The sequence below is a fragment of the Diceros bicornis genome, chromosome 23, assembly GCF_020826845.1.
Source record: "Diceros bicornis minor isolate mBicDic1 chromosome 23, mDicBic1.mat.cur, whole genome shotgun sequence".
NCBI lineage: Eukaryota > Metazoa > Chordata > Mammalia > Perissodactyla > Rhinocerotidae > Diceros > Diceros bicornis.
Window position 1 is genome coordinate 25,096,737 of NC_080762.1, and position 26,421 is coordinate 25,123,157.

The window sequence follows — 26,421 nt, forward strand, 5'->3', positions numbered from 1 at the left end:
TGACAATATGCTGGGCAATAAAATAAGTGTAAATAGATAAATCTTAAAGGATTGAAATCATACAGAGTGTGTTCTCTGACCACAATACCATTAAGCTAGAAATTAGTAACAAAAAGATAGCTAGAAAATCTCCCTGTGTTTGTTAATCAAAATAATATACTTCTAAATAACCCATGAGTCAAATAAAAATTACAGTGCAAATTAGAAAATATTTTGCAATGAACAGTAATAAAATTATTACATATCAAAATTTGAGAGATACAGTTAAATATATGCTTAGAGGGAAATTTATAGCTTTAAACCCATATGCTTTAAATGAAGCTGAATATCAATGAGTTAAGCATCTATATCAAGGGATTTTTTAAAAGAGTAGCATATTAAACACACAAAGCAGAAGGAAAGAAATCAGCAATAATGAAATTGCAAGCAAACATAGTGAAATTCAATAAAACCAAAAGTTCTTTAAAACGATTAGTAAAATTGATAAACCCTTTGTGATGAAGGAAAATAGAAATGCAAAATTAATCAATGTAATAAATGAAAAAGGATATTTTATAATCTTATAATCATAGGAAAATCATAAGGAATTTTTGATGTCAATAAATTTGAAATTTTAGTTAAGTAGATAAATTCCTAGAAAATACAGCTTAACAAAATTAACAGAAGTAGAAAATCTCAAAAATTCTATGGCAATTAAAGAAAGAATCCATAATTTTAAACCATCCCACAAAGAAAACTTGAGGCTAAATGGTTTCATAGATGAACTACACCGAAGATTTAAAAAAAAATAACGTATATCTTATACAAATTCTTCCAAAGAATAGTGAAAGAGGGAACATATCCCAACTTGTTTTATTAGGCCAGCATAGTCTTAATACAAAGCAAACAAAAAACCTCTCAAGGACATAACACGAAAGGAAGAGAATGGACCAATTTCTCTCATGAACATAAATGCAAAAATTACTAAACATAGTAACAAATCAAAACCAAATCCAGCAATATATTAAAAAAAGACATATAATCTCTCTATTTTGAGGTCAGCTCATTAGCAACCTTAATTACATTGCTGTCTTAATTTCCTTTTTTCATGTAATATAACATATTCACAGATTCTGGGGAATAGAACATGGATAGCTTTGGAGGGCCATTATTCTGCCTACCACATACATCTCAATCAAACTGAGTTTATTTCAAGTATGCAAAGTTGTTTAACATAAAAAAGTCAATCAATGTAGTTCACTACCTTAGCAATAAAAGAAGAAAGTCACACGATCATCATAATAGATGTAGGAAAAACATTTGATAAAATCAGTGTCGTTCATGACAAAAAAAAAGTCTTAGCAAACTAGGAATATGTAGGACCTTCTTCTTCATCTATTAAAAGATGTCTACAGAATAAAGCAACAGTAAGGACAAAAACCTTTATAGCAGGCATCTTGTGAAATGTTGAAGGCGTTCCCTTTCAGTTCAGGAAAAAAGACAAGAATGCTTGCTATCATCACCTCTATTTCACATTATATTAAAGATTCTAGCTAGTGTGATAAGGCAAAAAGAAAAAGAAAAGATATAAGGATTAGAAAGATAATCATTATTCACATATGATAGATTATGTACATTTAAAAGAAATTAGAAAAGTCTCTGGAAATAGGGTCAGTATACAAAAATCAATTTATTTTCTATATATACAATAAAGAGAAAATAAAACAAGCAATTCCAGTATTATCAAAAAATAATCACATACATACAAATAAATCTAACAAAGGATGTATAAGACTTCTATTCTGAAAACTGTAAAACATTATTAAGAGACATTTTAAAAACCCGAAATAATTGAGGGACACATTATGTTCATGGATAGGAAGATACAGTGTTCTGTAGATATCAGTACTCCCTAATATGATCTATAGATTTAGTATAGTACGAGTCAAATTTCCAATAGGTGTGTTTGTGTGTGTGTATATAACTTGATAATCTGATTCTAAAATTCACCTCGAAATACAAAGGGCCAAGGATGACCAGGACATTTTCAAAGAACCGGGGGCAGGGCTTGCCCTATTGGATATCAGGACTTATTGTAAAGCTCTGTTAAGATAGTGTGTGATTAGCTCTAGGTAGATAGGCTAGTGGAATACTATAGAGCCCCAAAATGGATTTAAAAATATATAGAAACTTGATTTATGACAAAAGTGCCACTGTAGGGCAGTGAGGAAAGAATAGTCTTTTCAATAAATGGTGCTGAAATAATATATAAGAAACTTGACTGTTACCTCACACCATTCACAAAAGTTAATTCCACGTCAATTATAGATTAAAAGTGCAAGGCAAGACAGCAAAGCTAAGAGATAATGTAGAAGATCATATATGTGATCTTATTATAGAAAATGATTTCAAAACATATGCTTTGATACTAAACCTAAAAGGAAAAGATTGATAAATTCCACCATATTGAGTATAAAAGCCTGTTCATTAAAAGACATCAAGGTGAAATAGCAAGTGACACGAGAAGATGTTTGCATCATATATAATCTTCAAATGGTTCATATCTAGTGTTCTACAAATCAGCCCTAACACAACAAATGATAAATAGAAAGTGGGCAAGAGCATTGAATAGGCACTTCTCAAAAGAGGAAAATCCAAGAGATCAATGAATATATGAAAAGGTACTTAAACTCCTTAGCAATTGGGGAAACAAATTAAAACTATGATAAGTTACCACAGCATACTCGTAGGAATCTAGAATTTTAAAACTGACAGTATCAAGTGTTGTGAGGATGTGGAGCGGTGGCAGCGTCTTAAACTGCTGGAAGGAGTATGGATTGGTATAGTCACTTTTGGAACAGTTCGACATCTACAGTTGAAGCTGTGCATGTCCTTAACCTAGCCGTTCTCCTAAAGTATATTCCTAACAGAAATGTATACACTAGGACAAATGTATATGAATGTTCATAGTAGTGTTTTTCATAATAGCCTCGAACTGGAAACAGCTCATGTATATCAACATTAGAATGGGTAAGTAAATTGTGGTGTAGTCATATAGTGGAATATTACACAGCAATCAAAATGAACATCCTATCCTACATCTACACAAAGCAACATGGATGAATGTTATAAATGCAATATTGAATAAAGAGGGCAAGACAAAATAATAATACATACTGTATAATTCCATTCACATAAACTTCAAAAAGCAATCAAAACAAAACTCTAGTTTTAGAGTTACCTGCTTAAGTGGTGAAAGTATAAAGAAAAACCAAGAAATGCTTGTTATAAAAGTTAGAATAGTGGTTACCTTTGGGGAGGAGGAAGGCAAGGGTGATTGGAGAGGAGACCAAAGTGGGAGGGTTCTGGGGTCCAGGCAGTGTTTTATTTCTTATGTGGGGTTGCCTGAGTGTTTGCTTAAATCATCAAGCTGTACAATTTTGCTATGTATGCTATGTATGCTATGTATGCTATGTTTCTGTGTTTTGCTTTGTACAATTTAAAAAAGGTTTCAAAATATAAAAATGCTGAACAAACAGGTAAGAAGAGACAAATTTCATGCGAAAGTTTGTTGTTAAAGAATATTGATAAGTAATACTTCAATGCAATTAGATTTATCCAAAACTTTTCATTTGGTAGTCATTAAAGCTCAGTAAATAATAAATTACTTGCTTTAGTAACCATTTTTTAGCAGTAGGTAACTATAGGCAGTCCTCACTTTGCGTGGTAGTATGGGATCCAAAAAATGACCATACAAACTAAAACTGTGCAAAACAATCTTAATAATCATTGGGAAAAGTTACAGTTGTTCCATAATCTTTAAAAAATTTTGTCAAAACGTTAAAAACTCTACTATGTTAGTTATAAATGTATAGGGAAATGAAAAATTAATAAAAGTAATATTAATTTAGTACAATGTAGTATAAAACATTAGAAACAGAATTAGTGTTTTATTTCTTTGTAAAAAACTTATCAGGAGTAGTTTGAACAGTGCTTTGCCTTCTCCTTGTATAACTTAGAATAGCAGGGCTAGCAGTGAGCATCTATTCTGTGCCATTGCAAATTGTCTTACTCCTCTCTACTTAAATTTGGATCAGTTTTCAACATTTCATGCTTTGCACTTTCAATGTCCATGAAATGTCTCTGAGAGTTCCTTTAATGTGAAGTTTTCTGTTGGCGTCACTTCCTCTGGGATATCTTCCTTTTTGTCACAACTACTTTCCTCAATTATGTCAATAAGTTCGCCTTCACTAATTCCTCTAGCATTATCATTTTTTGTTCCTTTTGTTTCTTAGCATTTCAACTTTTGTTCAGAGAAAATTTGTAAAGTTTCATGTGAGTTTGTTACTTATTGGCAAGAAGGTAACCGAGCTACATGCTTTGTGGTCTGTAGGCAGTTGAATAGCAGCTGAGGAGTGACCAATCACCAACCGACTTTGAAAAGAAATGACGTGATCGGTCACTGATCATGACGTGCATCTCTAATTAACATAGTGATTTGCGGACTGAAGTGCTAGCAAAAAGTTTGTGTTTATGCAGTTATTCACAGTTAATATACTGTGGTAAGTGAAATTGTAACCATGTTGTTGGGGAACTGGTGTTATTTGTGCATATGTGAAGCCTGGGATGTGAGGACTGCCTGTAATTCAAAGAAGGTTGAACTCTTTAATCAATTAAATAAAGGTGTGGTCGGTTTTGATGAGGTTGAGAATGTAGGGCTACTTGGACTCTTTGATCTCTGAGCTATTGAACGCCTGATACATTTTTATGTGGAAATATAAATTTGATGCTACTCTTTTAGCTTCTTTAATCCTCTTAGGCACTTCCTTAGAGAGGACCTTTCACACCAGCTCCCTAGAACAAAACCTCTAGTTGTAAGTAAAAACAGTGGTTTTAGGAGAATAATAGTGACGGTGATAATGAATTCATCATGAGGCAACTGACATTGAAAGTAGGTGGTTTTTTTAATGTTTTATGTAATATTGACATGCTAATAATTAAAGATGAAAGAAGGTTAGTAAATAAATTTTGATTTGTTCAATCAGGTGATTTCATTTTCATCATTTTACACTAGCAAATATTTTATTATTAAATGTGGAAGATAAGGTCTGACTCTGTGTTGGTTGAAATTGAGTAATGTTAATTTATTGTTTGATTTCCTTTAGGTGAATTGGCACAGAGGTTAATCTCAAGATGCCGTTAGTGAAAAGAAACATCGATCCTAGGCACTTGTGCCACACAGCACTGCCGAGAGGCATTAAGAATGAACTGGAATGTGTAACCAATATTTCCTTGGCAAATATAATTAGACAACTAAGTAGCCTAAGTAAGTATTTTTATATCAACTAAAATTATTACTCCCAAACCAGAATATTATGCTTTAGAGTATTAAGAAGATGTTCTTGTGATTAATTTTTTTGGGGGGGGCTTATATTTGGCGAGAAGAGTAAAAAATTATCCTGAAAATTTAAGTAAAATTAATGAGTTTTAGAATCGTTTCTTCTTCCCTTGCATGTTTCCTCTGGAAAAGGAAATATGGACAGAGTCCTTAGGAACAAAATCACATGATGGATAAGAATTACTGAGATTGTTTTTAAAATATGATTTGATCTATGAAAAGTAGGGCCAGAGTTGTGCTTTTGCCTGCTTGTTATTGCTGTTTACTTTTTTAGAGGCTTCAACTATTTGTGTTTTGGGACACTAGTATCTCTCTCTTTACATATATTTTATTAGCATAGGGAAATATTTTTATATTATCAAATATTTAAAAGTGAAAGATGTGGGGTAGTCACTAATCAGAGGACTGGGTTGGTCAAGTGAGTTGTTTAAAGGACATTAGGATATCAGTCAAGAGTCTGATATGCACCATGATGTGAACCTGGCTTCTGACAGACGAAAGGCAAGCAGTTTGGCCAGATAATAAAGGCCAACGGAAGGGGCAGGTAGGGGAGGAGACAGGCAGTGTGTTCCCATTATAAGATTACAGAACAGAGCTGCTAGGTTAAGGAATTAAATAAATTATTTCCCATTATTCTAAATTTAATGTTAGAAAATTAAAACAATACATCTAGTCTATCTTTTGAATTGAAGACGTAGCTTTTTAATAAGACATTTATATTTCATTTTAAGGATAAAACAAGATGTTCTTCGCTTAGATATATTCTGTAAGTGGTCTTAGATTTATCTTCTCATCCATACCCTGCCACATAGATTGTCTTTATAGGCAGGACTGGCTCTTCTTTTTAATTTTTGTCCTTTGGTGTTTTTTTTAATGAAATTAATTTTATTAATACATTTTACTTTTTTGGTGAGGAAGATTGGCCTTGAGCTAACCTCTATTTGGTATGTGGGACGCTGCCACAGCATAGCTTGATTAGTGGTCTAGGTCTGCCCCAGGATCCTAACCTGTAAACTCAGGCTGCTGAAGCAGAGCATGCTGAACTTAACCACTGCGCCACCGGGCCAGCCCCTGTCCTTTCTTTTTATAATGGAGTACTTAGCACACGATAAAGAGAGGTTGTTAATCTAATTTGTTTTAAGTGAGAGAATTTGGACATACACATATATAGCTGGAGCAACATAAAAATTTACATTTGAATGCCCTTGATGAGAGCACTGAATTTCTACATTGCCTGTGAAATTTGTAAGAATAAATTAAAAGGCTGTTTAGAGACCAGCACCGTGGCCTAGTGGTTAAGTTGGATGTGCTTCACTTCAGTTCCTGGGCGAACTTACACCACTCGTTGGCAGCCATGCTGTGGTGGCGACCCACAGACAAAATAGAGGAAGATTGACACTGATGTTAGCTCAGGGCGAATCTTCCTCAAGCAAAAAAAGATGAAGATTGGGGGGGCCGGCCTGGTGGCATAGTGGTTAAGTTTGCATGCTCCACTTTGGTGGCCCAGGGTTCGTGGTTTTGGATCCCAGGCATGGACCTACACACTGCTCATTAAGCCATGCTGTGGTGGCATCCCACATACAAATAGAGGAAGATGGGCACAGATGTTAGCTCAGTAACAATCCTTGTCACCAAAAAAAAAAAAGAAGGAAGATTGGTGGCAGATGTTAGCTCAGGGCGAATCTTCCTCAGAAAAAAAAAAGATTGTTTATTTGAATTTAAGTGATTTAAGTGTATTCCTTGCCCCTTTTGATGGTTCTTTTTTTTAGGTTAGTTGCTGGCAGTGAATCACTAACATATTATATTGTTTATTTGTTTCTTCCTTGTGAAAGTCAATATAGAATGTACTTGAGAGACAAGTCAAAAGAGTCCTAGATATTGTATTAACATGATTAACTATATTGTTTAAAGACATTTGCTGACTTTTTTTTGCAGTCTAGCACTAATTGAATCTAACATGTGAACGACTTCATATAAAATTTACATATACTACACGTACATGAGTATATCAGCATGTTAATATTAAAATACACGTTAAGAACATAGAAATGACATTAATAAATTTGGTTAAAATATTTCTTAAAATTAAAATGAATTTTGGGTTTAGTACTGGCATCTTGTTTTAGGTATATTCCCAGTATAGAATTTAGAACTAATATAATGATTAAGGCTGTTAATTTGCAGTACTAACTCATTTCTTACATAACCTAAAGGTGAAAATTTAAGGAATTTTCAAGTCTGATGGAGTCCATACAAGCACCATTTATCAGCAAGCACATGGTCATGTTGTAGCTAAACTCTGAAAATAGAAATACATTGTAAAAATATGACTGAAGTAGGTTTTGGATGCTCCACGTTTGAAATCAGACACTATATATGGGCATTTTGTAAGCAGTTTGTAGAGATGAGAAAACCCATAAAATATTGTAGCAAGGTGTAACAATAGTTTACTGCCCTGGAATTAAGCTCTCTGGCCGCTTTCCCACTTCCCATAGTTGAGAATCGGGAATTAAATTTAAAAAGCCTCTAGATAGCCAGAATAAACAAGCCCATGCGCTAAAGACTATGCACATAAAAGAACCGATTGATCCCTCTCTCAGAGCATGTTTGCTTTTACTTTGATAGTTCATGCAGGTTTGATGATGTGGTTTACAAACATTTATGCTTCAGAGCATTTAAAAGAGGAGGTTTGAGGAGAGATAACAGGGGCAGGCATTACTGAAGCCAGCCAAAAGAAGTAGTTGATACAAAGGAAGAAGTGACATAAGGGAAGAAGCAACATAAAAACTGGAAAGAGGCTATTTGTAATGTAAAAGCAAATATTCTTATACATTTCAAGGTTGTTTTCTAGCCTAGGACATTAATTGATTTTCATAACCAATTCATGACTGTGAATCCTCAAGAAAAGTTAAAATTAAGTTTAATTTTGCATTCTACTTAAGACAGGGAAGCTTAGAATAGATTTTATATCCGTTTCCATCCAAAAGAGTTAAAATAATAATTAATGCATTAAATAATGTCTGAATTACTTTGAGAACTTGGCTTTCAAAAATAGTTCTAGGTAATTGAGATTTTTACTTTGGTGCCATTAGCACCAGAAGTGCTAGAAAACAGAGCAATGAAGGTAAACCGCAGGACTCAGCATTGCTTGAGCCTGAACATCCTCCTGACCTCTTCCTCAAAAAAATTTACATCCCAGTTTTTTTTCATAGTAGAACACAATCTGTTTTATAATAGATAACTACTGAAAACCTAGAATTCACCTTATGTAAATTTCTTCTGCTATACCAAGATTCTTTCCCATTTTATTTTTGTCTTACTTAACAACCATTGGGCCTCTAATTACCTGAGGGATCTCTTAACCATTCTCTCTTCCCAAGGCCTTCCTCTTGTTGAGTATAGTCAGTTCATGCTGCCAAGATGAGCTGATAGAACCTACTTCTTGTTCGCAAATGTAATAGATAGACAGCAAGGTAGATGGGTAGGAGGATGGATAAATAGATTGACTCGATAAGACATTAGATACATAGACAGACAGTGGACAGATAACGCTGAATACTTTGCTGTGTGATAAAGCTTACATGGTTCTTGTCCCAAAAGAACATACCCCACTTAGTTGAAGAGTTGAATATGATGAATATTGAAACAATTCTGAATAGTGTGAGCGTGTATATAATTAAAATCATGAGTTTTAGATTATAGGAACTGAGAAAAGAGAGAGAAACATAAGATGAATTCATTAGAGGAGGGTTGCTGAGTGAAATGTGAATTGAATTGGGCCTTTAAAGGAACAAAAGAATTTGGAAAGTGGAGAGGGAGGAGGAAGGAAGGCATTTCAACTTGCTTGAAGAATTAGACAAATAGAGGCAAAAATAAATATATAAGGGGGATTAAAGCGACAAACGATACTGGATAAATATGGTGGAGACTGATTATGGAAGACACAGAATGTTAGATGAGAGGATTTAGATTTCAATGTCATAGATAATGAGACCTTGTAGGTTCTTGAATAGAGAAGTAATATAATAAATTTAAGATGAGTTGAAATTCAGATACATACACAATCAATTTTACATTGCAAACTTTCTTCTTGTCACCTCTCTCTGGGAGGGAAGGAGGAGGTACATTTGGAAAGTAAGAAGGGATATGAAAAGAGAAAGGATAGGATGTTTATCGTATCCATTGAAGTACTTTGGCACTTAAACTTGTGGCAGGGGGTGTATAGACTTTTTAAAAATCTATTAAAAAACTATGGGCCCTCTCTCCACAAAAATGCAAATGCGTTTAAAAATCCACATATAATTTCAGGTGGTATACAGACTATAATAGGATCCCTGTTTAAACTAAGCTCTTTTAGGGATGAAATTCTCTCTACCCTCTCTGTATCCCTAGCATTTGTATCCCTAACATTCTTTGAATAAATGAATAACTTTATATCTGCGTTTTCTTCCACTTAGGTTGCGTCCCTTATCTGCCAGAGACACTGTGTGCCTCTGGAAGTATCTTGAACACCATCCCACACCCAGAAGTTAGGTGCTTCTATCTCTGTGCTCTGTGGCTCTTACTTCATATTGTAGTAAGAGCCACCTGTTGTTGAGCTCCTTCCCTGTATCATGTGCTCTACCAGGCCCGTTGTTCACTGTGTCTCCTTTTCTTATACAGTCATGCATCGCACAACGACAGGGATAATGTTCTGAGAAATGTGTTGTTAGGTGATTTTGTCATTGTGTGAACATCATAGAGTGTACTTACACAAACCTAGTTGGTGTAGCCTACTGCACACCTAGGCTGTATGGTACTGAACTTATGTGACCACCATTGTACATAACGTCGTTATGCGGCGCTTGACTGTAACTTTTCTTTGAAGCAGATATTTTTATCCCTATTTTACAGGTGAGGAAATTGATACCAAGGTCTCAAAGAAAATGGAGCAAAGATTTGGACTTATTTATTAAATTGCTTTTCATATTTGTTTAAATATCTTTTTCCTCTATTCAAAACTCATCAATGGCAGAGACCTTCTTCTCATGATTTTTATGTCTTCAGGGTCTGGTACAGTGTCTAGTACATAAGACGTTTTCAGTTCGTTTTCAAGAATATATTTGAGTGAATGAGTATATATGAGTATATATAAACTATCTTTTTTCTCCTGATTCATTATAGAGAGATGAAAGTTCTGATTTTTTTTTTAAAGATTATAAAATCTTCTAGAACAGGAGTTTTTTATGTTTTACTTTTTGGTGTCTTGTAGGTCATACACCTACCTACCTGGCACAGAGTGAGCTCTCAGTAAATGTTGGTTGATTTAACTGATAATATATTGAAATGCTTTGAAAACAATGCAGCATTATTCAAATATAAACTGGTATGATTAAGGAATTCATTTAACAAATGTTTATTACTTCTCTGTCACAAGAACTGTCTCAATAGAGATTACTTTTGAGCTAGATTTAACCTAGACAGTATGCTTGGGTCTAAAATGTCTTGATTTAGGAAAACCATCAATTTTTTTTAATTCAAAGGTATAGATAGTAATTGACTCATTTTTATGTTTTATGTATGCGTTAATGTATATGTTCTAAATACACTTGAAAATTTTTTCATTATAGGTTGTCTAAAACTTCTCCCTGGCTTATTTAGTAGATAGAAATTTCTATTCTTTTTCTCCTTTCAGAACAGGATTATTTTGGCTTATTCTTTTCAGCAATGGAAATTTACATAACTGGAGAAATACACTGATTTTAGATTTATGATGATTTTTTTAAGAAACCGGAACAAGAGAGAATGTAAAATAATCTCATAAATTTTCAGAATGTTTTTGGGCATACCTGAGACAGGTCACCTATTAGACTTTTGAAGAATGTGGGATTCTGCCACTTGGCCTGAGATTAAGTTCTAGTATAAAGTCTATTTATGAATGCTAATTTGGGATTATTATTTGTATGTACTTTTACATCATAATCTTTTCTAACCCTCAACAGATGGGTAAAGACAGTGTAAAGCAGGTAGAGTATTTCCATTTTAGACACGTCATCTTGCAAGAAATGGTAGAACTAGTATTTTAAACCAGATTTCCCTGGGTTTGTGTTGTTTTTTCATTCTGTCACCATTGGATTACTTTAGGCTAGGGTTTAAAGTTTAAACTAGTTCCAAATACAGTCATGCACTGCATAACGACATTTCCGTCTACAATGGACCACATGTATGATGGTGGTCCCATGAAATAGTACCAGATAGCCTAGGTGTGTAGTAAGCTGTATTTTTTAGGTTTGTATAAGTACTGTAGGGGAGGAAGAAATTTTCCTCTGCCCTTCTAGGTAATTGACATAAGACCTATTAACAGGAGAAAAACAAACAAAAGTTTAATAACATGTATACATGGGAGAAACTCAGGAACACGGAGTAACTCGACAAAATGGCCGAAGCCCTCACCTTAAATGCCATCCTCAGCTACAGAGAAAAGAAGATGTTGGGGGTAGCGAGACTCAGGGACTTCAAAGGAAAGGAAGGCAATTCACAGGTAGGTGAAAAGGAGCAAAGGTTTGAAAAACAAGCGTTTGGCCACACAGAAACAGAATAACGCAGAGGGGAGCCCAACAAACAGGCTCTTCTAGGTTCCTCCCTGTCTACTACCCAGTTCATGTTATACTAAGTTGATAGCTTGCTTTCTGACACAGGTTTTTTAATATAAATTCTTTTAGGCAGTTAACGGGGAGGCAACAAGAAAAACTTTCTGAGTCTTTTATTTCTTAAAAATAATCAGCCTAAAATAATTCTCATGTTAAAGAGACACATTTTGAGGTGGCAAATTTTGTTCTTCTTTAGTACACTCGGTGATGTTCACATAAGAACGAAATTGCCTAATGGTGCGTTTCTCAGGCCGTATCACCATTGTTAAGTGACGCATGACTGTAAATGCCAAATCCATCAGGACAACACTTGTAAATGTTAAGTTGTTTGATATTTATCTCTGATCACATTAGATTTTATGGTACGTGTTTTATTTTTGCTTAGGTAAATATGCTGAAGATATATTTGGAGAATTATTCAATGAAGCACATAGTTTTTCCTTCAGAGTTAATTCATTACAAGAACGTGTGGACCGTTTATCTGTTAGTGTTACACAGCTTGACCCTAAAGAAGAAGAATGTAAGTTTGTTCATATCATATTTTCTTTCACATACATGCTTTAGGTTGGGCGAGATAAGTGATATATTTAAGAACAGTATTAAACATGAATTTATTACAAGTCTTTTTTTACCCATGACCTTTGGTGTATATGTTGTAATGAATCAGTGAATTATCTATAAATGCCATTAGCATGACTCTCCTGGCTTTTCTTTTCTGCTCTTTTTGTCTTTTTTTACCTCTCCTTTTGGTATACTAAATAGCTCTTAGTTTTTTGGCGTAAAAAAATCTTTAGCCAGACTTTTTTTCCATTCTCTTTCTTTTTTCTTTTCTCCCTTACAATTTATTTGTATACTTTTGTCGTAGAAATAAAAATTATTTGAAGATTACCTGAAATTCTTAGGATTGATTCTGTAAGAATGTCCTTTTTTTTTTTTTTAAGGAAGATTGGCCCTGTATTAACATCTGTTGCCAATCTTCCTCTTTTTCTTTTTTCTTCCCAAAGCCCCAGTACATAGTTGTGTATCATAGTTGTAGAGTTGTAGCTTTTCTATGTGGGATGCCGCCTCAGCATGGCTTGATGAGCGGTGAGTAGGTCCATGCCCAAACCGGCAAACCCTGGGCCACTGAAGTGGAACACGTGAACTTAACCGCTGCACCATGGGCTGGCCCCCTGTAATTCCTTTTAATATGCTTTTGTGTGCGAATATTTTTAAATTGCTAAAATCTGATCTAATTATTTGCATGTTGCTTCTCACTTTAAATGAACATTTCCAAAAGAACCAAATTGCCAGTATGTAGGACAAAAATCTTCTGTACTGAGTATTAAACTAGGGATATCAAGTTAAAAAACCACATTACAGGCTGAAGTAATGGTAGAAACTTTAGTAGTAAAACAACATTTCATGCCTTGATAAAATACATTGAATGCTGAAGTTTCTCAAACTCTTCTTTCTGTATTTTTTTTTTTTTTTTTTTTACGAAAAGAAATGAAACTACTAAGAACATAATTTTCACTTATCTACCCTAGAGAATTTTTTTTTTTTGGTGAGGAAGATTATCCCTGAGCTAACATCCGTTGCCAGTCCTTCTCTTTTTGCTGAGGAAGATCGGCCCTGGGCTAACATGTGCCTGTCTTCCTCTACTTTATATGGGATGCCGCCACAGCATGGCTTGACAGGTGGTGAGTTAGTCTGCGCCGGGGATCCGAACCTGCAAACCCTGGGCTGCCGCAGTGGAGCACGCGAACTTAATCACTATGCCGCCGGGCCAGCCCCTACCCTAGAGAATTATTGGATGTAAATCTGCTATAACCCTCTCTTCAGAGTATTTTTTTGTTGAATAACATTTTTAGTATAAATGCAAGTTATATAATAGATCTAAACTTGGAACAATAAAAATATTAAAGGGTATCACTGGAAGAAGCAAGAAGAATGTTAATGATAGATGTCTTAGTGATTGAACCAACTTCTTTTGACATAACCTGATTTAAAGCCTAAATAAGGAAAGACAAATACTTACCATGCTAAGCGTCTACTGCTTGCAAAGATATAAACGCACATGCCTGGATGTGAAAAAACCAAAATAGTACTTTTTTTTTGATCAGCTTTATTGAGATATATTTCATATACCCTACAATTAACCCATTTACGGTATAAGTGTACAATTCAGTGGTTTTTAGTATAGTCAGAGTTATGCAGCTATCACCACAGTCAGCTTTAGAACATTGTCATCACTCCAAAAAGAAACTGTATACCCTTTAGCAGTCACTCCCCATCTTTCCTTCCCCTCAGCCTCTGGCAATCACTAATCTACTTTCTGCCTCTATGGATTTGCCTATTCTGGACATTTTATATGAATGTAATCATACAATATGTGGTCTTTTGTGACTGGCTTCCTTTACTTAGCATAAGGTTTTTAATGTTGGTTTATGTTGTAGATGTATTTGCATTTCCCTGATGACTAACGATGTTGAGCATTTTTTCATGGCTTCTGAGCCATTTAGAGGCAAGTCACCCAGCAGGAAGTGGTAGAGCTAAGATTTAAAACCAGGGTTTAAATGACTTAGCAGCCATTTGTGTATCTTCTTTGGAGAAATGTCTATTCAGATCCTTTTCCCATTTTTAAATTGGATTATTTTTCTTTTTATTGTTGAGGTATAAGAATTATATATTCTGGTTCCAAGTCCCTTATCCAGATATATGATTTGCAAATATTTTCTCCTATTCTGTGAGTTGTTTTTCTTGGTGGTACCATTTGAAGCATGTACATGTACATTAGTTACACTTCATGAAATTCTTGAAATAAAATCAGTGCTAGTGATGAGAAGGTATTTATGGCCATACTCTCAAATATATCATTTATATCCAAAATTTCTTTTTAAAATAACTCAAACATTTAAATTATAAATATGTCATCTAATAATACAGAAATACACAGGCAGTTCAATATATTTACAGAAATAAAAATTAACATTCAGTTTCAAAATACTGTTAAATTTTAACAGATACCTTAGCACTCCCATTAAAATTGAAAACGAAAATATAGATACGAGTAAATAACTTAAGATGTGGTTAAATGTTTAAAAAAACTTAAAGTACCAGCAATTATCAGAATTGTTTATAGTTTCCTTTAAAATTATATGGAGCATTGGGGAAGAATTCACAATCTAAAAGCTGAACTACTTAATTTGAAATTGTTTTGGGGTTGTTGAGTGGAAGGAATTTCAAAGTTATTTAATCTAGATTTTTAAGCTCAGTAAGAGTTCAAACAAAATAACATTATGACTACAATACTAAATTACAGAGTGTAATATCAATATTTTTGGGTTTTTAGTTACCATTAAATAGTAAGTAATAGTGAGAACTACCAATCTAATTCAGAAAGTATATAAAAAATGAGTTTTTGAACAGACCCATACAATTATATTTAATTCGGTTATGTTTACAAACATATTGTGCTAATTTATTGTGCTACATAATACTGTTCAAATAATAACAGATGTCATTGTTGGCAGCTGGAAGGGGTTTTGTCACAGTGGTCTGTTAACAAATAAGACAAATGATAAATGAGAGGAGTTGAAGATAGAAAAGTGCTTATTATCTTACATGGTCTTTACATCCCTTACTAAGAAAGTTTTTGGAGATTAAACACTAGAGTCCATCTGGTTACGTACTTAGGGTTAATAAGTGGGGTGAGAGAGTGACAAAAATTGATCCATTTTGATGGTAGAAAACAGAGGCCATTTCTGACAGGAGCCAGAGGAACAGCATGTGGTATTGTGGCAAAAGGGTCAGCCTCAAAGGGAAACAGATCTGAGTTTTCTATTCTGGCTTTACTGCTTATTAACTATTTTGCTGTGGCCAGTTATATAATGTTTCCTACCCTTGGTTTTCTTATGTTTAAAAATAGAATAATAACAGGGCCGGCCCAGTGGCGTAGCAGTTAAGTTCGTGTGCTCCGCTCTGGTGGCCTGGGGTTCGCAGGTTCAGATCCCCGGTGCGGACCTATGCGCTGCTTATCAAAGCCATGCTGTGGCGGCATCCCATATAAAGTAGAGGAAGATTGGGACAGATGTTAGCCCAGGGCCAATCTTCTTCAGCAAAAAAGAGGAGGATTGGCGACACATGTTAGCTCAGGGCTAATCTTCCTCAAAAAATAAAAAATAAAAATAAAAATAGAATAATAGGGCCGGCCCCATGGCTTAGCGGTTAAGTGCTCGTGCTCCACTGCTGACGGCCCAGGTTCGGATCCCGGGTGCGCACCGACGCACCACTTCTCCGGCCATGCTGAGACCGTGTCCCACATACAGCAACTAGAAGGATGTGCAGCTATGACATACAACTATCTGCTGGGGCTTTGGGGGAAAAAAATAAATAAATAAAATTGTAAAAAAAAATAGAATAATAATTCCCATCTCATTAAATTGTAAAGATAAAATAAAAATTAAAGCATCTAGCACATATAGTGTGTACTCATTAAATATCTCTCATACTACTCTTTAGTGATAGAAAAAACTTTTTTCTTTTTCTGAATATTAATTTAGTGTTTTTAAGTGTGTTACAAGTCATGGAGCAGTGGGATTGCTGGTACTGCAGTCATGGTGTGGCCATTGCATAGCCAGCCTCGCTGCTCTACCTATTCCATAGATCCAAACATTCATGTTTAAGTCAGTTTTACTTGCGAGGATGATAAAGATACTATTTTAGGGAGAAGAGTAATTTAAGAATTATGACTGTTTAGTACTGACCTTGCTATGGTATAAAGCATTTATCTGTATTCTTAAAGCCATGATAAATATGTAAGAAGTCACCTAATTTTTTAATATCGAGAAGTTACTCTAAGAGTTAAGAATGTAGTATTTTGGTACATTTCTTAGTTTTAACATGCTACATAGTCCAGAAGAAAATGAGTAAATGAAGTCATTTTAAGTCATCATAGTGTAATAGGGCTGTGCTAGTTACTGGAGATACTAACGTACGAGACAGTCTCAGTCTTCAAGAGCTTATAGTTAAGGAGAGATCCTTATAGTATAAGATAAAAGATAAGTGAAATAGACAATAATATAGATTTCCCAATACTTGAAAGTATTTTCTTTAAAGTTTAACTTTATAGTATATCTACAATATTTATAGTCTATATAGCATAAAAGTCAACAGTGTGTTTAGCTCAGAATGCCACTGATAACTAATTCCTTCAGTGTTGTTGGTATAAGCTAAATAAAAGCAATAAAGGGTGATGAGAAAGAAAGATTATAGAAACGAAGAGATCGTAGGTTGGTAGGGACTGAGGACGGCAAGTAGAGAAAAGAAAAAGGTATATTTGGTGGGAAATGTAGATAGGCTTCACATGTCATTAAAGCCTTCTGAGCCTTAGAAATCGAAGATTGCATTAAAACCCAGCTGACTGGGAAAATTAGGCACAAAATGATATGGCATAGAGCGTTTAAAATATGGTTCCTGATTCATAAGCCACTACGGTCACAACCTCCTGAGCCATGCTGAGTTTTAAACAAATGCAGTATGTGAATTTGTCCTTATGTTAAATCATCTTAGTAAAATAAACAAAATACATTTTCGATTTTTGTTTTAGTGTCTTTGCAAGATATAACAATGAGAAAAGCTTTCCGAAGTTCTACAATTCAAGATCAGCAGCTCTTCGACCGCAAGACTTTGCCTATTCCATTACAGGAGACATATGATGTCTGTGAACAGCCTCCACCTCTCAATATACTCACTCCTTATAGGTCAGTAGGCTAATAAATAAGAAGGCTGGTTATTTATCTCAGACTTCAAGTTCAAATGGGTAGCAGTCTACCTTCAAATGCTAAATCCCCAAACAGTATTTATTGGATAATTTGGGTAATGGATAATTTAAATAATTGGATAATTTATTGGATAAATTGGATAATTTCACTGGGCTTCTGACCAACACAGAGAACCCTCCTTATCCATCACTTTTAGAAAATTTTTGCTTTATTTACTAGGTGAGTTCCCAAGGTTCTGGCATGCAAAAGACGAGACTTGTTCAAGGGAGTTGTTTTGACAAGTATAATTAAGAAAAGCCAATGGCAAACTTATTAATATGAAGGGACAAGGAATTGTTACTGTCTCTTTAATTTCTAATCAGATGGAAAATAAAAAATAAAGAGCTCAAAATTCCACCACACTAACAAAATTATTTTTGCTTGTTCTTGTCTACTCTTGATCTATATGCATTAAATTTTTACATAATGAGAGTGTAGTATCTGCTTTAAAAATGCTTTTTACCATTTAAAATAAAATCTGGAATTATTCAGCCTTTCTTTGGAGTCCTTTCACGTGATTTGTTAAATGGTAATTTAAGATGCACAACATATGTCCTGAATAAAATGGTATTCAGATAGTTGTTTGAAACTGTCACTATGCAAGTCATTGGATATAACTGTTATTACAAGAATGATTTTTTTTTTGTAAGATAATAAGTAAATTAGAGTATTGGCAGAAACCCTGAACAATTTCTCTATTCTAAATGTTTTTATTTAGAATAGCCTTTCAGGCTTTTACCTTTAGCAGAACCATTTGTAATTATTGAAATTTCCAAAAGGACTTTTAGAAAACTTGGTATTTAGCAAAAGTTAGGGATGAAAATAGTCCAGCTGTACTTTAAATTATTAACACCAACTCTGAAAAACATCTAGTTTTCCATTTCCCTTAGTTTCCTGTCTGATTTGTGAGAAATATTTTCTTGATGTAGTATTCTAAGTTATTTTGCCAGTATTTTTACACATACTGTATTTTATTAATGTAAGAGAAAAAACATTTCAATAAAATTATTTCTATTCTGATTGCCTAAGTCTTACTAATGTATATTTTAATTGATATTTTATATTTCAGAGATGATGGTAAAGAAGGTTTGAAGTTTTATACCAATCCTTCATATTTCTTTGATCTATGGAAAGAAAAAATGTTGCAAGATACAGAGGATAAGAGGAAGGAAAAGAGGAAGCAGAAGGTATTACAAGAGATTGAAAGAATTGAAGTTAGTTTTTGTGTATTTGTGTTTTATTGCATATGTGGAACTTTATTAATCCTGTATTTGGACAGTTTTATTTTATTGAGTCCATGTAGTCAAATACTGAGGTCTTTATAACCACACAGAAAGATCACAGTCTAATGGGGAGCAGATGAGCAATTAGATTATTAGAATATGGTATGATGAGTGCCATAACAGGGGTATGCATGGAGGGTTTGGGTAGCACAAAATAGCACCTGCTTTAGACAGAGGACAAGGTTGGTAAACACTTCCAACAAAGCTTGAGGAACAAACAGGAATTAAGTGGACCAGGGAGGAGAAAGGCATTCTGGTAAGAAGGAACAAAGGAATATTGTGCAGATATGAGTAAAGTAAATTAAGCTAATATTTTCTTACCACAGAGCATATCCTAAATGTTTTGGAAAAGTTGTTATTTTATCACTAAATTCCTTTTATCTGTCTGCTGTATTGTCATTTTCCACTTCTAATAAAATTCACTTGGATTTGCTTTATTCCATGTTAATGATAACTAGAAATATAGAAGGAGGAAACAAAATTGGATTTAGGCAGAATTATGATGGAGACAAAGTCTGTCTTCATCATCCCTCTGTTTCTCTTGTAGCTATCTCTACTTTTGCCCCTCTTCCCCATAATGCCTTCATGTTGTTATCTTCTACACTAAACGGTATCCCAGTGTTCTAGCTAGAGTTTCCAAACTGGTGACTGGCAGCCCAGATTACACCTGCAAGTAGTGTTTTGTCCAACAAACACAGTGGTGTTAAAATTTTTGAATTGGTATGCTTCAAATGGACATGCCTATCTAGTTCACTGCAGTCCTCCTCTTATACCTGACCCTTCATTCATGTATGTTATCTGCTTGGCCCCTTTGGGCATTTGACTTGGTTACACCTACTCGAGATCTTTCTATACTTTCTTCTACAACTGGAATCACTTTTCGTTTTATTTTTCAAATACCCTGTTTTCTATTGACAAGAGTTATTATGGGTTAATTGGACGATTGGATTTTCTCTAATGTATTGGCCAGCTAATTGGTGGCTTCCCAGATAACTTAACCTTAGTAAATTTTTCAGGTTTTGATTAGAGGTAGACAGTGCCGTTAATGGTAGAAATTTCACTCATTACAGCAAAAACTAATAGATGTGGTAGCAGAGTTGGTGAATCTCTTTTCATCTGAAAGGACTTTCTGACCTCAAATTTTATTACTTAGGCATACTATTTTTGTCTCATGCATCAATGCAATTAGAGGTTAAGAAAACATGACAAACGGGGATTACAAGCAAACTAGCTAAGATTTAGCTCTAAATGTACAAATGAACCGTCTCTGTGTTACTTTATTTACCATATTATGATGACATTGTCTTTCTCAATATTGATGTTAGAATTTTGATTGTTAACCTCTTTTTAAAAACTTAGCACTTCAGCATTTGGCTTTGTTTTAATACATCTGTTATAGCAGAAAAATCTAGATCGTCCTCATGAACCAGAAAAAGTGCCAAGAGCGCCTCATGACAGGCGGAGAGAATGGCAGAAGCTGGCCCAAGGTCCAGAGCTGGCTGAAGATGATGCTAATCTCTTACATAAGCATATTGAAGTTGCTAATGGCCCAGCCTCTCATTTTGAAACAAGGTTTCTTTTCTTTTGTTTGTTTTTTAACAAAATGAATGATAAAACACTGGCTTTATTTCTAATATCTGTGCCTCTAAGTCTTAGGTCCTGAACTGTTGAACTGGCAGACCCTGTTATAAGTATAGAGATGATTTCGAAACCCTGACCACTGTGAGCCTACTGAAGTCTGGTCCTGGGCAGGTCATTTTCATACCTGGGCTTTAGTTTTGTCATCTGTAGAAAGTGGTGATGGTTGGAGTAGATGATCTTGAGGGTTATTTTAGCTTTCATCTGAAGTCTCAACTCCCTTGCAACGTTTCAGTCAGAGTCTGCTAGAATTTCATAGTAGAGGAATAGGGTCTCAGATTTTTTTGAGGTGTTATTGATTCATTACATATAAAATAGGAGTTGAGAAAGGGTTATATTTTGTTCCTTTTTCTTTCCCCTGACTTCCTTTCTATGCTACATCTCCCACCTCAGATATATCAGGACTTTCAAAAAAATTACTCATCCCCTTTTGTAGAAATATAGAATAGGTTCTTTTCCTTTCTCAGTAGCCAGGTGCCCTAAGTATTATACTTAAATATATATTATGCTTATACATTATACTAGCATCTCTCTGTGAAGAAGTTTGTGTATAGTTGATTGATGATAGTTATTATATATTTTATAGTTATTGATTTTTGAATGGAAAAGAGCTTAAGGTTTTCTTTTGAATAATACATGTAAATTATTGGGCCATAAGTGTGAAATATCTTGGCCTATTTCAGGAGTAATATATATGTAAGATACTATTTATCTTTATGCTTTACTGAAAGAAAGACTGAAGAATTGAGACTTTTTAAAAAATTAATAATCTATAGACAAACATTTATTTCTACTACTATTAAGGTATTTAGCTCACCCGGTAGTGTAAGTACAATAATTTCTAACTTGCTTTGTGCACATCTTTTAAATCCAACTTTGTCCCCAGCAGGCACTACAATTGGTATGTATTTATAAACCTTCACATGCTCAAAGTATCTAATATTTTGCTTAAATCTGATCTTAAGTCACATGTTGCTCAGCTATTTTCTGAGAATCCCAGCACCTTTGAAAACACCAAAAAGACGAAAACAATGTAGTTTGCCATCTTTGTGGTGCTAGCATCAGGGAGGCCTTTCTCCCTGGGTACAACACATTTGGAATTCATTTAGGTGTAAGAGAGCAGCAAGATATCCTGCTGGTAGAAAATGCTGGTTTTCATCTTGTAGCTTTTTGTCATTGGCATCTTGTTGTAAAGAAGAAATGAAAGAGGGGCAGATAGCTTTGAACACAATTTGCTAAAAGTTATTTTCTTTTCTTGTTTATAAGATTCTATGAGAAATACTTTTTAACCTTGTGAATTGAATTAGTATTATAAAGTAATACAATAACTGAAGGTCATTATAATAATAAACCTGAATCAGCACGGAAAGGTTGCATTGTGAGCAGCATTCTTTGTTTTAAAAGCAGGATGAATGTAATAAATTTCTGAAAGAAGTTTCTTAAAAGTGGTTAAAATATTGGCATTCAAAGGATAAACCTTAAATATCTCATGTAGAACACTTCACTACACCAGTAATTCAAGAAAAATACACTGATATTGTGTATTTTTTTTAGACCTCAGACGTATGTGGATCACATGGATGGATCTTATTCACTTTCTGCCTTGCCATTTAGTCAGATGAGTGAGCTTCTGACTAGAGCTGAGGAAAGAGTCTTAGTCAGACCACATGAACCACCTCCACCTCCACCAATGCATGGAGCAGGAGATGCAAAACCCATACCCACCTGTATCAGGTATGTTGGGACAAGCACATGATGTTTTAGCTCAGGGCTTGGTAACCTTTTTCTTTAAAGGACTAGATAGTAAATATTTTAGCCTTTGGGGATGTATGGTTTCTGTCACAACTCCTCAACTCTGCCGTTGTTGTGTGAAAGCAGCCATAGAGTATACATAAACAAATGAATGTTTGTGTTTCAGCAAAAGTTTATTTACATAAACAAGGAGCAGATCAGATTTGGCCTGTGGGATGTAATTTGCCGACCTCGGATAAAAGCAGACACATTCTTTTGGGAAAATTTAGCTAATGAGAATTTACTTTAAAGATTAAAATGTATTTCATTTTATTTATAGCTCTGTTATCAAGCACATGATATGTAGTATATTAATAAAAATTAAGAATTTTTGGAATGTGTAAGAGACTAAAATGGGAACCAAAGATGTGATTGTGTTAATTGATATTAGCGGAAATAGTCTAAGAAATTGAGAGAGAATAGGCAGTTGCTCATAATAATCTTTGAGTAAAGCTATTTTGAAGTTTTTGTCCATTGTTATCCAAATTATAAATTTTTTAATAGATAAATAGAGATCAGCTTTACAATTTACAGTTTAAAAAAATCAACCTTCTATCGCTGACTCATTTGATGATCCATCCTCAGGAAGGAAGAGGGCCATAAGTTTCCTTTGTGGTTTGTAATTAGTTGTCATTGATTTAAATGAAATCATTGATTTAACTGAAGCTGTATGATGAGTCTTAATAGCTTCAGTATAAATATAGCATTGCATTGGCCACAGATATTGTTACAAATATTGTAATATAAGTGTTGATCTTTACCAAGACTCATATCACAGCATAAAATTGAGCATTTTATTCATCAAAGTAAACATAAAATGCTTGAGTAGATATGAAAGTTGCATGAGAGGATGAGACCATTTAGGATATTACAAACCAAAGTACGACCTATTAATTTTCTTGTTGGTGTACTTTTAGTTGTTATTTCATTCTAAATACTGCTGAAGAATTTTTTGTTTCAATAGGAACATGTTAATGCATCTATCTTGATATAATTACTGATAGTCATTTATACTTTGTGTGGTTAGTTTTTTCCCTTTTAATAACTTGCTAGGATCTCTTTATCATTTCAGTTCTGCTACAGGTTTGATAGAAAATCGCCCTCAGTCACCAGCTACAGGCAGGACACCTGTGTTTGTGAGCCCCACCCCCCCACCTCCTCCACCACCTCTTCCATCTGCCTTGTCAACTTCTTCATTAAGAGCTTCAATGACTTCAACTCCTCCCCCACCAGTACCTCCCCCACCTCCACCTCCAGCCACTGCTTTGCAAGCTCCAGCAGTACCACCACCTCCAGCTCCTCTTCAGATTGCCCCTGGAGTTCTTCACCCAGCTCCTCCTCCAATTGCACCTCCTCTAGTACAGCCCTCTCCACCGGTAGCTAGAGCTGCCCCAGTATGTGAGACTGTACCAGTTCATCCACTCCCACAAGGTGAAGTCCAGGGGCTGCCTCCACCCCCACCACCGCCTCCTCTGCCTCCACCTGGCATTCGACCATCATCACCTGTCACAGTTGCAGCTCTTGCGCATCCTCCCTCTGGGCTACATCCAACTCCATCTACTGCCCCAGGTCCCCATGTTCCATTAATGCCTCCATCTCCTCCATCACAAGTTATACCTGCTTCTGAGCCAAAGCGTCATCCATCAACCCTACCTGTAATCAGTGACGCCAGGAGTGTACTTCTGGAAGCAATACGAAAAGGTAATTTTCTCAGCGCCATTAAAAACATTGGTATGGTAGCATTAGAAACTTTCTAAATATTTGAGACAATAATGTTTTCCTCATTTATAAAATTTTAGATGATCATGTTTTTGTACAAGTCGTCTTTAGAAAATAAAGCTATGTTCAACTTACATTTTAAATCATTTTCCAGAAAATGTGTCACATTTAATCATTTTATTTTCGTATTTAGTAGGGATTCTTAAAATGTTTATTGAAAGAATGAGAAATTAAAAGTATCAGGCTTAAAGATATAGAAAATTTAGTTAAAACCCTTTATATTATGTTTAGTATGTATATTAACTCCTTTCTAAATAGTGTTTTTTTTAGTGTTAAGGCTGTCCATTTGGTGTATCAGTGACACTTGCTTTACCAGATGCCTTTAAAGGATTAAGTTTCCTCCCTTAGTAACAAAGGAAAGACGCTCATATTCATTCATTTATTCACTCAGCATTTCTTAAGCACCTACTATAGGCCAGGCACTAACAGTATAGAATGAATAATAGTGCCTTTCCCTCAAGTACTGGGGAGAAATAAAGCCACAGAAAATATACTCAACAATGTTTAATTTATTTCACCATAGAGGTAACAGAAGAAGTGTATCACTTGGTTAACTTTTTAGGGAGTAGCTAATAGACCATAATAGCTAAATAAACTGGATATCCACTGGGGTTATCTGGTAAGTTTTACCAACTAACCTCACAGAAAGAACATAACACATTGAAAGACTTAATGTCTCTCTAAATATGAAAGAATTAATGTCTCTCTAAATATGATTCCTTCAAATTCTTTTTAATATGTCTTGCTTTTTATTTTCCTATTAGTATTTCTCTTGTGTTTTTGATCTTATTCCAGAAAGATTGATAATATCTAGTATTTAGTATTTTGGTTTACAATGAATGGTTTGGATTTACTATATCAGGTATTCAGCTACGCAAAGTAGAAGAGCAGCGTGAACAGGAAGCTAAACACGAACGCATTGAAAATGATGTTGCCACCATCCTGTCCCGTCGTATTGCTGTGGAATATAGTGATTCAGAAGATGACTCAGAATTTGATGAAGTAGATTGGCTGGAGTAAGAAAAATGCATTGATAAATATTACAAAAATGAACGCAAATGTCCTTTGTGGTGCTTGTTCTTTGAAAATGTTTGGTCATTCCAGTGTTTTGCTTTCTTTTCCTTATGATAAATAACCGTTTTCCTCCATAATTTTTGATTTCTAAGAAAAATATTAGCATACATTTCAAACTAAATGTTTTACAGTGGCTTATCTTTTTTATTTTTCCCTGAAAAGACATAATTTGGGCAAATAAACCACTAAGTATTAAGCATGGACAGCTGTTGTTAGAGTAGCAGATTCAGTTTTTTGATATATCTTAATTGTGCACTTTGTGAATTTTAATTTAAAGAAAGCAATTGAGATTGAAATTTTGAGGGCAGCTGTATCTATTAATGAGCCTTATTCCATTTCCTGATGTTTTAAAAGAAGAAACACTGCCTTGATTATATGAATACACTCAGAAAGTACATTTAGCTTGTAGTATTGAATTCTCTTAAAGGAATGCTTGAATTTTTTTTTAATTATTGTTTTATTGTTTTTAAATACTTGCCTTATTTGAATGTTTAGCACTACCCCCTTCCCACTTATATATTGTGTGGTACGATTTTGCTTGCCTATGAGAGTTTAAAAAATTTCCATGTGAAATACTCTGACATAAACATACATGTAAGTTACATAACTGTTAAGAATAACAGTCTGATTTAATAAATGGTTCATTTTAAAGGTTCATGGGTGTTGATCTTTTAATAAAACTGTTTCTGATAGTTTATCAAATTATATAAAGTAGGCTCTAAATACATAGTAAACAAAAATTTTAAAAACCAGTTCTATATAATTTCCTCTTAATTGTACACGTTCATATTGTCTAGTGTGTAAGGTAGCTTGTATATCATTTTTTTCTAACATCACAAAATTAGTATTTTTCAACTCCTTATACTCTTAAATTAAAATCTCAATTTACTGTCTAATTTCAGCACACCTTGACTTCAGGTGAACAGCATTGTTTAAGTTATATTTTGCAATGCTAAAATGAGTTGTTAGTGTTTACACAGTACAGATTTAGAGGTGGAGGGGAAGCAGCATTAATATCAGATTATTTAGTGTGAAGTTATGGTAGT

General features: G+C 34.4%; 1 protein-coding gene across 9 annotated transcripts in view; it reads left to right on the top strand.

The window, feature by feature from the left end:
* Positions 1–26,030, top strand: part of WASF1 (WASP family member 1) — a 68,322-nt gene extending 42,292 nt beyond the window's left edge. For 3 of the 9 annotated variants that reach the window (XM_058566471.1, XM_058566472.1, XM_058566469.1), the window contains exons 2-9: positions 5,145–5,305; positions 12,392–12,526; positions 17,597–17,750; positions 18,880–19,024; positions 20,493–20,665; positions 22,286–22,465; positions 23,595–24,223; positions 25,164–26,030. In XM_058566471.1, the coding sequence (XP_058422454.1) occupies positions 5,173–5,305; positions 12,392–12,526; positions 17,597–17,750; positions 18,880–19,024; positions 20,493–20,665; positions 22,286–22,465; positions 23,595–24,223; positions 25,164–25,321 (1,707 nt within the window). In that variant the 5' untranslated portion in view covers positions 5,145–5,172 and the 3' untranslated portion in view covers positions 25,322–26,030. Of the gene's footprint in view, positions 1–4,376; positions 4,542–5,144; positions 5,306–11,720; positions 11,898–12,391; positions 12,527–17,596; positions 17,751–18,879; positions 19,025–20,492; positions 20,666–22,285; positions 22,466–23,594; positions 24,224–25,163 lie in introns of those variants that run through there. The other 6 variants (XM_058566470.1, XM_058566467.1, XM_058566468.1 and 3 more) reach the window with 6 other exon arrangements.
* Positions 26,031–26,421: the final 391 nt, after the last annotated feature.